General features: G+C 49.6%; 1 protein-coding gene across 1 annotated transcript; it reads left to right on the forward strand.

Moving 5' to 3' along the window:
- The first annotated feature begins 746 nt into the window (after positions 1 to 746).
- Positions 747 to 4272, forward strand: PPP1R14A (protein phosphatase 1 regulatory inhibitor subunit 14A). Its single transcript, XM_074277304.1, has 4 exons — positions 747 to 1035; positions 3168 to 3248; positions 3686 to 3718; positions 4001 to 4272. The coding sequence occupies exons 1-4, from the start codon at positions 832 to 834 to the stop codon at positions 4136 to 4138; spliced, it is 456 nt and encodes a 151-aa protein (XP_074133405.1). The 5' UTR covers positions 747 to 831; the 3' UTR covers positions 4139 to 4272.
- Positions 4273 to 15206: the final 10934 nt, after the last annotated feature.

Here is a 15206-nt window from a genome sequence, read left to right on the forward strand (position 1 = left end):
TCTAAGCCGTGGCTTAGAACGCCAGGTACCAAAACCAAAGGTGAGACAGTCCTTCCTTCGAAGAGCTGACTAAAATTCTGGAAGGAAAGGGGGCTCATCACAGCCACCGATTACTAAGTGCCGGTTATAAGTGATGGGGAGGAGGGCGCTGGGGGTGTCGGGAAAGGCTTCCGGAGGAAGGCCACCCTCAGGATGAGAGAACTTAACTCTTCCGGGCTGTCAGCCTGGATTTCTCCCATAAATCAAGACCCTGGGTGCTTTAAGTCTTTTGACAGAAAGTGGATAAAATGCCAACTGTGATTACTTTTTCTAGAGGCAGAGAAACTAACCACCTGGCCCACTTCCTCCGCCCGGCATCCGCCATAGGTCAGGGAAACCCCACTGCAGATAGGTCAGCCCAGCCCTCTCCGGGCCCTGCCCATCTGGGAACAGCTGGCTCCAGCTGTGCTCCGAGCATCCGAAGAGCAGCATCCCCGCCCCCAGCTCGCCGGGTGGAGGCCCTAGCTACGGGGTGGGGGGGGAGATAGGGATCAATCCCTGGGCCCTCCCATCCCCCCTGCGAAGGGCGGGAGAGAGGCAGCTTGTTCAGGCCGCCAGAGTGCCCAGCGAGGGCCCTGAAAGGAGGGTGAGTGGGAGAGCAAACGGGATTGGGAGGCGGGGGCGGGCTCTCGGGTTCCTGGGTCCGGCTCCAGGCTTTTTCTCCCATCTCCTCCTCCTCCTCCTCCTCCTCACGGCCCCGCCTCCTTCCTCTCCCCCTCCCCCTCCCCTTTTAAGAGTGGCCCGCTGCTGCTGCCTCTCTTGTCCATCATCCCTAGGGGGGCCACGCAGGGGATGGCTGCTCAGCGGCTCGGCAAGCGGGTCCTGAGCAAGCTGCAGTCGCCCTCCCGGGCGGGGGGCAGCCCTGGCAATAGCCCCGGGGGTCTGCAGAAGCGACACGCCCGGGTGACGGTCAAGTACGACCGGCGGGAGCTCCAACGGCGGCTGGACGTGGAGAAATGGATTGACGGGCGTCTGGAGGAGCTGTACCAGGGCCGGGTGAGGCCGGAGCCCCGGGAGGGGGCGGGGTTTCGGAGAAGGGATGGGGAGCCCACTGGGAGGGGGAGAAGGATGTGGGGCACCCCGAGCCCGGGGACGCTGGCGTTTACCTCGCCTTTCCAGATGCTTTCCAACGGGTTCTTAATAAGGGCCTATCTGTGGATCTTCAAAGGTCAGAACCGGCAGGACCTTTGAGAATATTTAACAGAACCTCGTCCGCCCCGGTTCCCCCCACCCCCGTTTGGCAGATAGAGAAACTGAGGCTCAGAGAGTCTGAACCGGAAAGGAGCGTTGTCTTTCCTTCTTCACTCTATTCGAGGCTCTCCCCTTTTCCTCCCTCCAGATTTGCTTGGGTCACGGGGGCCTGGTGCACCCCACTGTCTCCCTCATCTTCTCCATAGTCTTTCCCCCATCCGTCCATCCCCCATTCCAAGGCCCCCACCCGAGACCCGCTGTGTGACCGGGAGCAGGGCAGGGACCAGAAATGATACTGCCGTAGCTAGCTATCCACACATCCCATGCAAAGGCTCATGGGGGCAGGATGGGCCCTGGGTGACACACAGACACAGCTGGAGACATGAACGCACCCAAAGGCTCCCTCCCCTAAAGAAGTAGCTTCGAATGAACAGAGTAAAACACCCAAAGGCACGAGGAGGAGGTACACACGGGAATACCTGGGCCCCTGAAGGGCCGCCTGAACCACGCCAGGTCAGCAAGCGGACCCCCCACCCCGCTCTCTGGATAGAGGGGGCACTATGTCCGGCTTCCTGATTCTGGCCAGTCCCCCCAGCCAGCAGGAACCTATGTAAACAACACTTCTTTCTGCCTGGAGCAGAATGAGAATGTTTGGTGTTTGGGAAGGACTGGAAGGTTTCCAGAAGGCAGAACTCTTGATCTCCCAGGCAGGGGGAGGGAGGGAAGTAGAGCCAGGAGAAAACTGATTTCCACCCCCACCCCCCATCCTCCCCTACCTCCTGACAGTCCCAGCCTCCCCCTGCTTGCCCCTGTCTCCCGGCTTCCTCTCCTGGGGCACAGCTGGGTCCCATCCCTGGAAGCTGGCAGGAAGCCAGACCGAAGCCTGGGCAGATAGCCCAAGCCCGGTGCTAAGAGCTGCCAGGTGCCCCCCAATCCTCCTCTCTCTCTCCAGTAGGGTGATCAGAGACAACAGAGACCTCTCCTGGAGACAAACAGCATCATCTCGGGCTGGCCCAGGGGTGCCCAAATGACTGGGTCGCCTCTTGAATTTTTAGGCTGAGTGCCCTCTCTTCCATTCCCACTCCCAGAGTCCCAAGGGAACCCAGGCATCCTGGAGCTGTGATCCACAGGAACAGCCTCAGTTCCATTCCACTCTCCCTTCCCCCGCCTCCCTCCTTCCCCAGCTCAGACTTTTCCATGAAAGGGCAGAGTCAGGGGCCTCTGGCTGGGGACCCAGGAGACTTATCTCTCTCCACCCCCACCCCCAACCTCAAATCCGGGCCCCTGGCACTCCCAGGCAAGACTGAGCCTGCTTCCTGGCTGGCTCTAGGATTCCAGCTTGGACACTGTATGCCTCTGCCCTAGAGACCCCTCTGCCCCCCCCCCCCACATTCTTCATTGTGGGAAGTTCCCAGGATGGTCTGGGACTTAATTTTAACCTCTTCCCACCCTTCCAGGATAAGTAGGCTCAGAGGAATAGATGTAGGGAGGATGACTTAGATTTGGGTATCCCTGTCCAAGCCCTTCTCAACCCACCCAGCGGGAGCCAGAGCTGTGGGCAGAGCTGGGTAGCTTCCTGACCAGGAAGATGTTTTCTGAAGTGAAAAGCTCTCAGAAGTCGGAAGGAAGCAGCCGCGGCACAGGGAGACCTCAGTGGTGATGGTGGGGGGCGGTATTGTGTGTGCTGGGGGGGGGGGGTGGCACCTCCCTCCCTCAGTGCTTGGCCCAGACGGTCACGCCTGGCAGTACCATCTCTGCATAGCACATGCCTCTGCCTGGAGGGAGAGCTGGTCAGCTGGTCATCCTCCCACCAGGAAGGAGCCCTGCCATTTTCTGGGTCCCAGAGGGGCAGGGGGTGGAAAGGGGAGGGAGAAAAGCAAGAGAAAGGTGAGAGACTTGAGGGATCCCCAAACCCGAGCTTGTCCCTGACTGCACAGGAGGAAGACATGCCGGATGAAGTCAATATCGATGAATTATTGGAACTAGAGAATGAAGAGGAGAGAAGCAGAAAAATTCAGGTGGGCGTCTCTTCCCCCATCAAAATGTAAGGTCCTTCAGAGGGGGGATTGTCTTTTGCTCATTTTGTTATCCCTGGTGCTTAGCACAATGCCTGGAACTTAGTAGGCTAAATATAAATGTTAGTGATTGATTGCAGAAGGGAGCAAGAGATGGAAAGGGGGCTTAAGGGTTTTGGGGGACAAGGAGCGGGAAAGAGGGAGACCCCCGGGGATAGGGTAAAGGAAACTACAGGCTAAATGACTTTGGGGACGTCTTTATGTTTCCCCCTCACTCTTGGGGAGAAGCAGGAGCTCTTCACCTCTAACCAACACAATGAACTTTCATTCCCATCTCTCTGAGCGGGGCATGATGGGGTTTGGGGGCAAGGAGGAATTATTTGGCTGGGGGAGAGGTTAGTGTGTATATCTCATGTATTCTTTTTTGGGGGGGTGTCCAGGGAATCTTGAAGTCCTGCAGGAACCCTACAGAGGTAAGCCCTGCCCCTTGTTCTCCAGTCCAGAGAATGAGGCAAGATGGGGCAGGGGACATTCCCTCCGTGGTGGAGGCTGGGCTGTCTCCTTTTTCCTTCCCCCCAGTCCCAATCTCCCAAGCTCTTGTCCTCCCCACCCCCTCTGTTCCCCTGGCACTCTCTCTGTCCCTTTCTCCCACTCCACCCCCTTTCCACAGCCCATCAATCACTGGAGGCTTGGAGGTGGGGGTGGGGTCAATTTTCTTTTTGCTTCCCCCTCCCCCTCCTTGCCCTTTCATCCAGGATTTTACCAAGGAGCTGGTCCTGAAACTTCGGGGGCTTCACAAACAGCCCGGCCTTCCCCGGGGGAGCCCTTCAGATGACTCAGATGGGGGTGGTATGAGTTCAGTCCAGGATCAAGCCAGCCCGGCTCCTCGCTGACGGCCCCTTTCCCTTTGATGCCCTCCAGAGAGATGGTGTATTCCTGTCTCTACGTTCCCCACATCCCTCTGCCCGAGATTATGTTTATAAATTGTATTTTATGTTGTTTTAAAAAGAAAAATGTGTTTGTGGTTTGGGCTTTGACTCCCCTGAGGTTATTTTATCCTTCCTCAATTTCTCTCTCTCTCTCTCTGTTCTCTCTCTCTCTCTCTCTCTCTCTCTCTCTCTCTCTCTCTCTCTCTCTCTCTCTCTCTCTCTCTCTCTCTCTCTCTCTCTCTCCCTCTCTCTCTCTCTCTCTCAATCTCTCAATGTTTTTTCCCCTTCAGCCCTTCCACTCAGCTGTCCCTGGACTAATGGGGACAGATGGAAAATCAATTGAACCCCACCCCCGGGAGAAGGGAGTATGAGAACAGAGTGAAGCTGGAGTCCCTGGAGACCCCTTAGGCATCCCTACCTCCCAGCTCCTAGCCGGAGCTCCCTCTCTGTCTTCTTCCTCTGTCCCTCCTCGTCTTCCTTCTTGAAGGATGATGTATCAAGTTATCCTAGAATCACAGGCTGAGCGTTGAAAAGCCCCCTCTGTCCCCCCCCCCCCCCTTCCCCTCCCCCTGGTCTTCCAGTCCAACCTTCTCATTTATTTAATTGCTAAGGAAACTGAGTGGGAAAGGAAAGGCCTTGTTTCCGCTTCCTGTTCCTAGTGCCAACAAGCAGGAACCCAGAAGTCTCTGGTGAAAATTGGAAAGCTGGAGCTGGGAGCCCCTAGGAGCCCATGGGAGGAAAGTGCACCAGAGCTACTAAGGCATGGCACCCCCAGCAGGGAAACGGAGGCTAATAAGGCATGCGGATGGAGCAGCTTCCCAACGGGATAACCGTGGGAAGTCCCCCGTGCTACTTCTGAACCAATGCACAAGAGTCGCCCTTCGATTCAGGGACAAAGTCCTGCTGGGGTTGTAATCAAATTTGATGAGAGTCATGGAGAAGGGAGGTGGAGTCAGAGGGTGAGACAGAGAAAATAATAATCAACTGGCTGTAGGGAACACTGTAAGGGAAACCAGAGGATATAGGATCTTGGAGCACGGAACCTAGAACTGGGGTCTAGAACATGTCCCCCCTCCTTCCTCCCTTGTATCGCAACTTCCCCTCCCCCTTTGTTTTTTAGAGAGGCAGAAACTGAGACCCCAGGAAATAAACTGATTTGCCCCAAATCCCCCAAATAGTGCATTTCAGAAGTGTATTCCACAATAAGAGACTGGCTCCTGAAGATGGAGGGGAAGGAAAGAGGGACGAAAGAAGGAAGAGCTCCCGATGGCTCCTGACTGAAGGAGGAGCTGTGATGAGGGATGGGCCTGGGGGAGTCATTGAAGGAAGTGAGATGTGAACTGGGGTACAGGCAAGAAGGGAGAAGAGGCTGGCTCATTGAGCAGGATAAGAACGTGAGGGTGAACGACTCGGATGGAGGCCAAGGTCTACCTGGACCAGCCGAAGGGTGAGAGAGGAAATGGGAATCTCCATTGATATTATCAAGGTTGGGACGGGGCAACCCCAAAAGTTCCCCAGACGGTGTCAGGAGGTATCAAAAGAATATGCAGGCTTGAATCCATCTCCTAGTCAAGGGGAAAAGTTTTATTGAAAGTTATGGTACGTGGCCCATTTACCAAGCAGTGAGGGAATTCCGTCAAGAACCGGAAGCAAGGAGATACACTTTCATATATAGCTTCCTACCGCAGCTATGCTCATTCGATGGCTCATAGTAGGAACAGTGGTTCTCGGTTGATCAAATTGTTACTGACAAGACCACCAGTCAGCCCTCCAATTCACTGGAGTGGGCTTATTCTTAGGAGTTTGGTCTGTGTGAGTTTCCTGAGGCCGGAAGCCATCTGGCCAAGGAGTGGTCAGACATTGGCTGTGGGGGGTCTCCTGAGGCAGATTCCAAAGCCAGAAGTTCCAGGACCACTGACCCATTAGAATAGAAGCCCACCAAGGTCAGGGGTCACAATATCACATTACATCGATGGGTCTGAGGACGGGCGTGGAGAGAAGGCTGAGCTTGTGGGATGGGGAAATAGGAGATGGGGTGGGGGCAGTGAGAAGCCAGAGGGGATCACAGAAGGGGATTGCTACTGAGGGGAAGCTTGGGAGCTGTGTGTAAGTGAATGAGGGAGGTAAATGGAAAGTGTGGTGTGAGAGTAGGGGCAGGAGAGAGAAAACCAGCAGTGCTTGGAGTGGGAAACAACATCATCAATGGACATCCAAAAAAGAAGCCATGGACGAGGACTGGGACAGGGATGAGATTAGGGACAGCTGGAAGATCAGAGGTGAGATAGTTCACCTATCTGGACCCGTTTCCTTATCTGCAAAGTGAGATGGCTTGTGATGTCCCCTCCGGGTTCTAGATCTATACTCCTAATTTGGAGCCAGAGCTGATGGATGGAAGGTAGTAGGTTGTGGTAGGCCGGAGGAATAGAGATGAGGCCCGAGAATAAAAGACCTGAGAGAGAAAGTGATGAGAAATGCCCATCGGGAGGCAAGGTTGGGAGGAGGAAGGAACCTGTAACCTGGAGGAGTAAGAGTGGCAGGAGGAGGCTAGGGAGGTGGGGGGAAGATAAAAGAGAGCAGCCAGCAAGGAACCCCCCTTGGGGGTGAGCCATTCCTGCTTCTTGAACCATTGGGCCCCCCTTGAGGTGGGCCATTCCTGCTTTTTGAACCACTGGGCACACCTCACTATGACTTTCAGGAAATGAGGGAGATGAGGAAATTGACGGTGATGAAAGTTTGACTCAGTGGCTGGGGGGGGGGTTGAACATCTTCGTGTCTCACCACAGCACCCACATCCTTATCTTACAGCTCTTAGGGGAGTTGGGCTTAGTCCCTAGCTCCCTCTTCCAGCTCCTCATGGATGGAGGGTCAGACTATTCCAGGAAAATACAAAAAGCTGAAGTGCCAAGAGAGGAAATTTGTTTCAGGTCACATCACAAATCACTTGTCCCAGCCCTGAGAGATGTGGAAAGTAGATAGGGACAGCCTCTTTTCCTTCTTCCCAGTGAAGGATCCATAAGAGCCAAGAAGTCTGCTCCAGTTTGGGGGGTGGAGGCCAGAAGACTTGACCTTGTTTTGGGATGAGGAATCTATTCCTGATATAGATAGAGATCAGGCCCAGAGGTAGAAGTATTGCGGGCCTAGTCCTCCATCTTCATGTCCCCCGCCTTGGACTAGCCCCTCAGGTTTCCACAAGGACTTTGAAATTTTCATAATTCTGTACTAACAATCCTGTGAGTCAAGACTATCACTGCAGTTGTTCAGAAGAGGAAACTGAGGGGCAGGGAAAGTGAAAGGTCACTGAGCTAGAAAGAATTTCACACAAGATTTGAACCAGCTCCACCTTCCAATCCCTCATTCTTCCAACCACACCCTCAAATTATCTGTGGGGAGGTGGAAGGGTGGCTATTCACCACTCCTCATCCATTTACATCTTATTAAGGAGAAGATTTTGCCAGAAACTCAGAGGAAGCAGCCCCTCCTCTGTGTCAAAGCTGCTCCCACTCTGCATGGTTTCTCCCTAGAACAAATGGAGCTCACTCTGTACTTTTCCCTTCTCCCCTCAACTTCGGAGCAGGGGTCAGGTTCTCCTGTGACCTTCCAGATTTCCTTTCCCTCCTTGAGCAGCTGAGGGTCACAAGAGCCAACAGGCAGTATCTTCTCTGAACATGGCCCCTACAAAGCAAGCTCAGATGCTCCCTGGTAGCCTCAGAGGCACTGGCAGGGATGATGGAGAGCCCCAACCTTGCTTGCTGGTAGAGATGGGATGCAGGAAAACTGAACCCCCACTCCAAAATATCGGGGTCTGGACCAGTGACACAAAGTGTCGCAAAAGAATTTGTAGACTTTGATCATCTTCAAGTCAAGAAGCAAAAATTTCATCGACCACCGGGCTAAATTCCAAAATGGAGTTAGCCAAGAAGTATGTGGGGGATAAAGTGCTTTAGGGAACTTGGGTCTAAAAAGGCAGAGTTTTCAAGACTACTCTTTGCTCCCTGAAGTCACTGATATTGCTAATTTTGTGGCTTAGAGGTGGAGCAGGGGAGTGACTGGTTAGCCATCTTCAAGTGACCATAAAATGGAAATGAAAACAAGATAATCTAGGGGCAGAGATACCCAATTTTTTAGATGAACTACTTGGAGTCTGTAGCTAAAGTCATTATTTCCTCCCTAGGTGATTACAGTGATGTTAATCTCTCCTGGAGTTCTTGGCCTGGTAGACCCCAGACTCCTGTATCCTCCCCAACCTCACTCCATAGGAGTTAACATAATTTGTGTAGGAAGGTTTTAGGGAAACTGAGGTAACCTTCCTTCTGAGAAACTCCAGGGCTGCTCTTTGAGATTTCAGCAGAGGAAACTTTAAGAGATGGGGCTTCCCCCATCCCACCTGGGCAAGTCTTACTTTCTCTAATATTCCAACAGAATACACAGAAGCTTAAGTCCTGAGAGAGGAAACTTGGTTCAGGTCAGCTCGTGAGTCACCAGCCACAGGCAGAGCCCTCACTGGACCGGTTCTCCTGGCTCCATGGGGGAGCCATTGTGAGCAAAAGTCTCCAGCTGAGAGAGCCGAGGCCTATTCCTGGTCTGGCTGGTTCGCTCCCGATGGGAAATCCTATCATGCAATCTGCCTGGGGCAAAGGATGTGGTTAGATAATCAATGGAAGGAAAACCTTGAAAGCCTGGCCCCAGAATTAGGCCTTTACATTCCCAAACAGGATGACCCAACAATCAAGAGAGTCAAGTTTGAATACTCCCATAGATAAATAGGGGAAGAGTCATTTAATCTCAGCCTCTATTTCCTCAGCTGTAAAATGGAGATAATAGCCCACAAAAGGATGGTCCACCTTTAAAACCCACTACTCCAGTTAGTAAAGTTCCAAAAGGAACTCTGCCTCTGGTAGGAAGGTTATTTTGAGTCAAATAAAGGTTATCACCCTATTGTGGTTAAACCCCAAAGTATCTCTAAGAAATGTCTGTATTTTTGTTATTTGCCCAGGTATTTTTAAAAAAGTCACATTTGACCCTTTGTGATCCCATTTGGGCATTTTCTTCATAGAGATATTGTGGTTTGCCATTTCCTTCTTCAATTCCTTTTATAGATGAGGAAACTGAGGCAAACAGGATTAGTGACTTGCCAGAGTCACACTGTTTATGAGGCAAACAGGATTAGTGACTTGCCCAGAGTCACACAGTTAGTATCCTTACTAGAAAGGTTAGGTCAGCTGTTCCCCGTCCCCAGGGGGTTCACACCTTCTCATCCTAAAGCTCAGGGGGTCAGCTTCAGAGTCTTTTCTGAAAATGAGACCTAAATTGTAAAGGGCTTTAGAGCCGGCTTGCAGAGAGGGACTATCTCAGGGCCAAGTATTCAAGGGCCTTGGAAGACTCCAGCCTATGTGCTGTTCAACATTCAAAGCCCAATTTTTAAAATACACACACACACATTTTTAAAATTCCATTTTATTTTCAGTTCCAAATTCTCTCCCTCACCCTGTGAAAAAAACAAGAAAAAGAACATTTATTACAAGTATACAAGTATATCACATTTTATAGCTCTTTTCTTGTATTTTGCAGGTTTTGTGGTTTTTTTTTAAACCCTGCCTCTAACAAATCTTTTTCCCAATAGCATGGGCTCTTATCTTGTCTTTGCATCCCATTTTGCTAATTCTCACAATATTTCAAAGTTTTTTATTATTATTACATCTGTTATGGTGATCTGTGATCACTGAACTTTGATGTTATTTTTGTGATTATTTTGGGAAGCCACGAACTACTCCCACATAAGAAGGCAAACTTAATTGTTGAATGTTGTCTGTGTTGTGGCTTCTTCCATTTCTCTTCCTTCTCCTCTGGCCTCCTATTCCCTGATATTAAAATTTGGCCAGTTAAGGGTCCTCAATGGCCTTAAAGTGTCCAAATGAACAATCGATATGGCCAAGTTCATTGTTTTAACAAAGTGTGTCAGAAACCCCAATCTTCAGCACCTACCTCCCTAAGCAGGCAGGCTTTACCACTGGGGCTTCCATGAGATTATGACTCACTGAAGGCCCAGATGATGGTTAGCGTTTCTTTTCTTTTCTTTTTTAGGAATCAAGTAATTTAAAATTAAGGTATGTCCATTGTTTTTTAGACATACTATTGCATATTTCATAGACTACAGAATAGTGTAAAAAGGGGACAGCTAGATGGCACATATGGATAGAGCACCAGCCCTGAAGTCAGGAGGACCTGAGTTCAAATGTAGTCTCAGACATTTAACACATCCTGGCTGTGTGACCCTGGGCAAGTCACTTAACCCCAATTGCCTCAGCAAAAAAAAAAAAAAAAAAAAAAAAAATTAATGTAAACATAGCATATATGCACTAGGAAACAAAGTCTTTATGTCTTCTTTTATTGTGATATTCACCTTAGTGTAGTTAAACCCCAAATTTCTCCAAGAAATGCCTGTATTTTTGTTGGTTGCCAAGGTATTTTTAAAAAGTCACACCTGACCCTTTGCGATCTCCCTTGGGATTTTCTTCCTGGAGAAACTGCAATGATTTGCCATTTCCTTCTCCAGTTCCTTTTATAGTTGAAGAAACTGAGGCAAATGGGGTTCTGACTTGCCCAGAGTCACACAGCTTAGTATCTAGACTCAGATTTGCCTTTAGGAAGGAGAGCATTCCTGGCTCCAAAGCCATGCGCCCACTGCGCCACCTAGCTGCTTGTATATCCTCAAGCAAAACAAATGTCTGCATTAGACATGCCCCCCCCCCCCCAAACAAAACCCCAAACCACAGACACACAGAGAAAATGTTCTTTGATTCGCCTTCTGAGCCCATCTCTCCAGACAACATAGATAGCGTATCGCAACATGAACCCTATGGAGTTTTAATGGGTGTTTGTCAAATCTTCCAAAGCTGATCATCTTTATAATGTTGCTTTGTAGTTGTTCTCCAGGTTCCACTCACTCTGTTTTGCATCGTTCACTCGAAGCTGCCCAGTTTCTCTGGAAACTTTCCTGTCCTCTTTTTGGACAGCACCGCAGCCTTCCATCATCACAATCGTATCTTTTCCGGCCTTTCCCAACGGATTGTAGGCCTCAGTTTCTAGTTCTTTGCCATCACAAAGAGAGCTGCAAACATGGGGTCTTTCCCCTCTCTCTTGGGTCACTCTGGGGGTATTCAGTCAAGTGTGCAGAGTTCCAAAGATCCAAGTCTGTTTCTAAAACAGGCTCCAGAATCGGCAGTTTGTGCAATCGGAGCCGGGAGCTTAGTCTTTGGAGGGCCTTTGGGGAGCTCCGAGGACCTTCCAGTGTTCCTCACACTTTTTAAATAGGGGGTCAGTTCACTGTCCCTCAGACTGTCGGAGGGCCGGACTATAGTAAAAACAAAAAGTCACACTCTGTCTCCACTCCTCAGCCCATTTGCCATAACCCGTCGAGCAGCATAAATGTCCTCAGCGGGCCGCAGTTTGAGAACCCCTGCAAAAGTTTAGACTAATATCATTTCAGAGACAAATAGGGCTTTGGTGTCCACTGGCTTCTTTCTTTGAATGTCCTTTTAGGCAAAAGCCTTTTAAATGCTGAGCCTCTGAGCAAACTTATTCCACTACAAAGTTATCGCTGAGCCTTTGCCGAGCCCTTGCTGAGCCCCAGCCGGAATCAGTGCTGGACAGGACCGGGCTGTGTTGGGAAAAGGAGCCAGAAGCCAAAGGAGCCAGAAGCCAAAGGAGCCACTCTGGGTCCTGCCCTGGGGGAGTTTCCAGTCTAAGAGATGAGGATTTTTATGACCTGTTATCCAGTCCCAATGCATCTTATAATGTACACAGTAACTCTTGTCAGATATTCACGACACATTTGGTTACATATAATGGACATCTAGTATCTTGTTACAATTATACAACTGTAATGTCATCTTGTTACCTCTAAGTATCTTGTCCCAGGTAGGTGACTCAAGGAATAGAGCCCCGGGCCTAGATTCTGGGAGACCTGAATTCATAATAGGCTTCATTTACTAACTGTCTAACTCTAGGCAAATCACTCAAGCTGTCTGCCTCAGTTTCCTCAAATGTAAAATGGGAATAATAAAGAGTAAAATGAGATCATAATTGGAAAGTACTTAGCATAGTGCCTGACATTATAAGCACTAAACAAGTGCTTGTTATCTCATCCCCTTATATTTCATCTTGCCCCATGTACATTGTTTTTTTTTTTTTTTGTTTGTTTTTTAAATACGTGTCTCATGATTCATCTCGTTACATGAAACAGGTCTATTCTGTCTGACCTGATCTGAGGTGACCCAGCACTCCACCATCTCAGACCCATGGAGCCATCGGAGAATAAGCGCGTCCAGAGCCAAGGATGGCGGCCACATGGTGCCATGTGACGACTTGGAAGAGGTGAGGGACTGGAGTGGCTCCAAGGAGGGGGGGCTGCTTTCTAGAGAGGGAGTACTCCTCTGTCTCACGAAAAGCTCTACTCCAGTTCTAGTACCAAACTCTACAAAGCTGTTAGTCCACACACACATACACAGAGAGAGACAGACACAGAGACAGAAAGACAGAGAGAGAAAAATTAATTTGTATTCACTTAGCTCATTCCATGCCGTTTCCCTACATTCAAAGGGAAGCTCCTTGAGGTCACAGACTATTTCACTTTTCTCTATGGTCCCTAGTGCCTGCTATATAATAGGCACTTAATAAATGCTTATTGAGGTGAATCGAACTGTCCGGATTCTGGCTCTTCTTTTGAGGTGAACGCTAACCCAGCCCACACGGGGCCCTGGACAGTCACTTCCAGCTCTTTGCTGGCTGGCTGCCCTTTGTCCCCCGGTCTATTATACTGACTGTTTCCAGAGCCAACATGACATCATGCCACAAAAACTCTTCTTCCCTGTCTTTGGCAAAGGCTTTCTCAGCCACCTTCCCTTGAGTATCTCCCTCTTCCTCACCCCCACACCAACCTCTGCAATATCTCTTCTATCCATCCCCTCTCTCTAGTCCCCCTGCCTCATTTTTAGTAGCTCAGGCCACATATCTCTCACCTGGAGGCTTTTCGTGGCCTCTGAACTGTTCTCCCTATTGCCGGCCTCCTCCTCTCGAATCCCTCCCGCACAGGATGTCCCGGTAGATGGATTTTCCTAATGAACAGCTTGTTCAGGAACATTTAGTGGGTTCTGCTGCCCAGAGAATCCTCTAAGCCTCCCTCGCAGCCCTCCACCACCTGGCTCCAACTTGCATTGTTGGCCTTGTCTCAGGCCTCTTGTTCTGAGTACACAAGGATTCAGTCCAACTGGATGTTTCCCCCATTGCCTAAACAAATTCTCTCTTCTCTGGCCTCCACCATGTGGCCTGCCCCCTCCTTTATACCTGGGGTGTTCATACCCACCCTACCCTGCGTGTTTTCTCCAGCCCGAGGCTTCCTGAAATCCTCTTCTTAGTCTGGTTTGGTACAAAGAGTTCTGGGATTGAATCACAAAATTTGAGAACCTCAGAGTTCTTAGGGACCTTTAAAGACTGTCAATTTGTTCATTCTCTCATTGACCAAATGGGGGGCCTGGAGCCTAAAGAGTGGAAGAGGAGCTGATGAAGGTCCAAGTGATCAGACCAGGACAACACACACACACACCCACACATGTATACATGCACACACACACATTCACATATACACTAATCCAGCCCAGATGGAGCCCTGGACAGTCATTTCTAATTCTTTGCTGGCTGTCTGCCAAACATACATACATACATATATCAAGTATGGTTTTGATGCCTTAAAATAGAAGGGAAATGTGCCAGGCTGGAAGGTAAGCAAAATGCTGTCCCTGTTTTCATAAAGGGAGGTATAAAAAATTCTACAAGCTGTCAATGAGCTGGCCTCGATCCCTGGAAACAAATTCATAATGGACAAAGGAAGCTTTGTGAGCATTTAAAAGGGGGAATGGTATTTCCTTGGAATCAACACAAGTCAAAGAAGCCATAACTGTCTAATCTCATCTCCTCTTTTGCTAGGACCACTAGACACAGACAGGTAAGTCTGAGAAAAGATGGGGAAATAATGTCCATAATGCCCTTGAATTCCAGGGAGGATCACAAGATTATGGGCTGATAGCTGGGAGGGACCCTAGAGATCCCATCTGACCCCCATTGAGGTCCCTTATCTTATAGGTGAGAAAACTAAGACATAGAGAGAGCAGGTTATTTGCCTAAATCATACAACTCAAATCTTACTGACTCCAATCCATGTTCAGTACTCTGCCATCATCATCATCAACAATGTTATTTATATGGGCAGCTAGGGGCACTTTAGTGGATAGACGGCTGAGTCTGGAGTCAGGAAGACTCATCTTTCTAAATTCAAATCCAGCCTCAGACACTCAGCTGCGTGATCCTGGACAAGTCACTCGCCCTCTCTCAATTCCTCACCTGTAAAATGAGCTGGAGAAGAAAACAGAAAACTATTCCAGTATTTTTTTTGCCAAGAAAACCCTAAATGTGGACACCAAGAGTGGAACATGACCAAAAACAACTGAAAAAAGTTTGCAAAGTGCTTCCACTCCAATCCAATCCATCTATCGAGTGCCCACTCTGTACTAGATACTGGGGAGACAATTAATAAAAAGAGATTCCCCGCCTTCAAGGAGCTCATTCATCAAAGCAGGGAAACAACACACAATGTAAGTGGAAAGTGGGCAGGAAGTGGGCAAAAGCAGAAGGTGCTGAGGCACCTTGTTCCCTGAAGTTGAAACTAAGCAGATGCAAAGTGGAGTGAGCTAAGTCCAGTTTCCTCCCTCTAGACAGGAAGGCATTAGGAGGAAAGTGGTATTCCAACCTTCAAATCAGAGAAAGTTGAAGGAGCTTGTGTCAATCAGGGTTTGAATTAGCCATACAAGCTGAGTTCAGAAGGGATGAGATCACCCTAGGAGGGGAATCTTGCCTCTGGGAGCTGAAATCAGGCAGAGTAGCAGATGCAAAGTGGAATGGCAATATATTAACAGTTAACATTTGCTATCTCATTTGAATCCCGCAACAGCCCCAAGAAGTAGGTGCTATTATTTCTAGT

Source organism: Sminthopsis crassicaudata, chromosome X, assembly GCF_048593235.1.
Source record: "Sminthopsis crassicaudata isolate SCR6 chromosome X, ASM4859323v1, whole genome shotgun sequence".
In the NCBI taxonomy this organism is placed as follows: Eukaryota; Metazoa; Chordata; class Mammalia; order Dasyuromorphia; family Dasyuridae; genus Sminthopsis; species Sminthopsis crassicaudata.

Coding starts and splice junctions, on each gene's coding strand:
- PPP1R14A (XM_074277304.1), top strand. CDS start 832: ATGGCTGCTCAGCGGCTCGGCAAGCGGGTCCTGAGCAAGCTGCAGTCG. Junction 1,036..3,167: donor AGGAGCTGTACCAGGGCCGG/GTGAGGCCGGAG, acceptor CTGACTGCACAG/GAGGAAGACATGCCGGATGA. Junction 3,719..4,000: donor CCTGCAGGAACCCTACAGAG/GTAAGCCCTGCC, acceptor CCTTTCATCCAG/GATTTTACCAAGGAGCTGGT.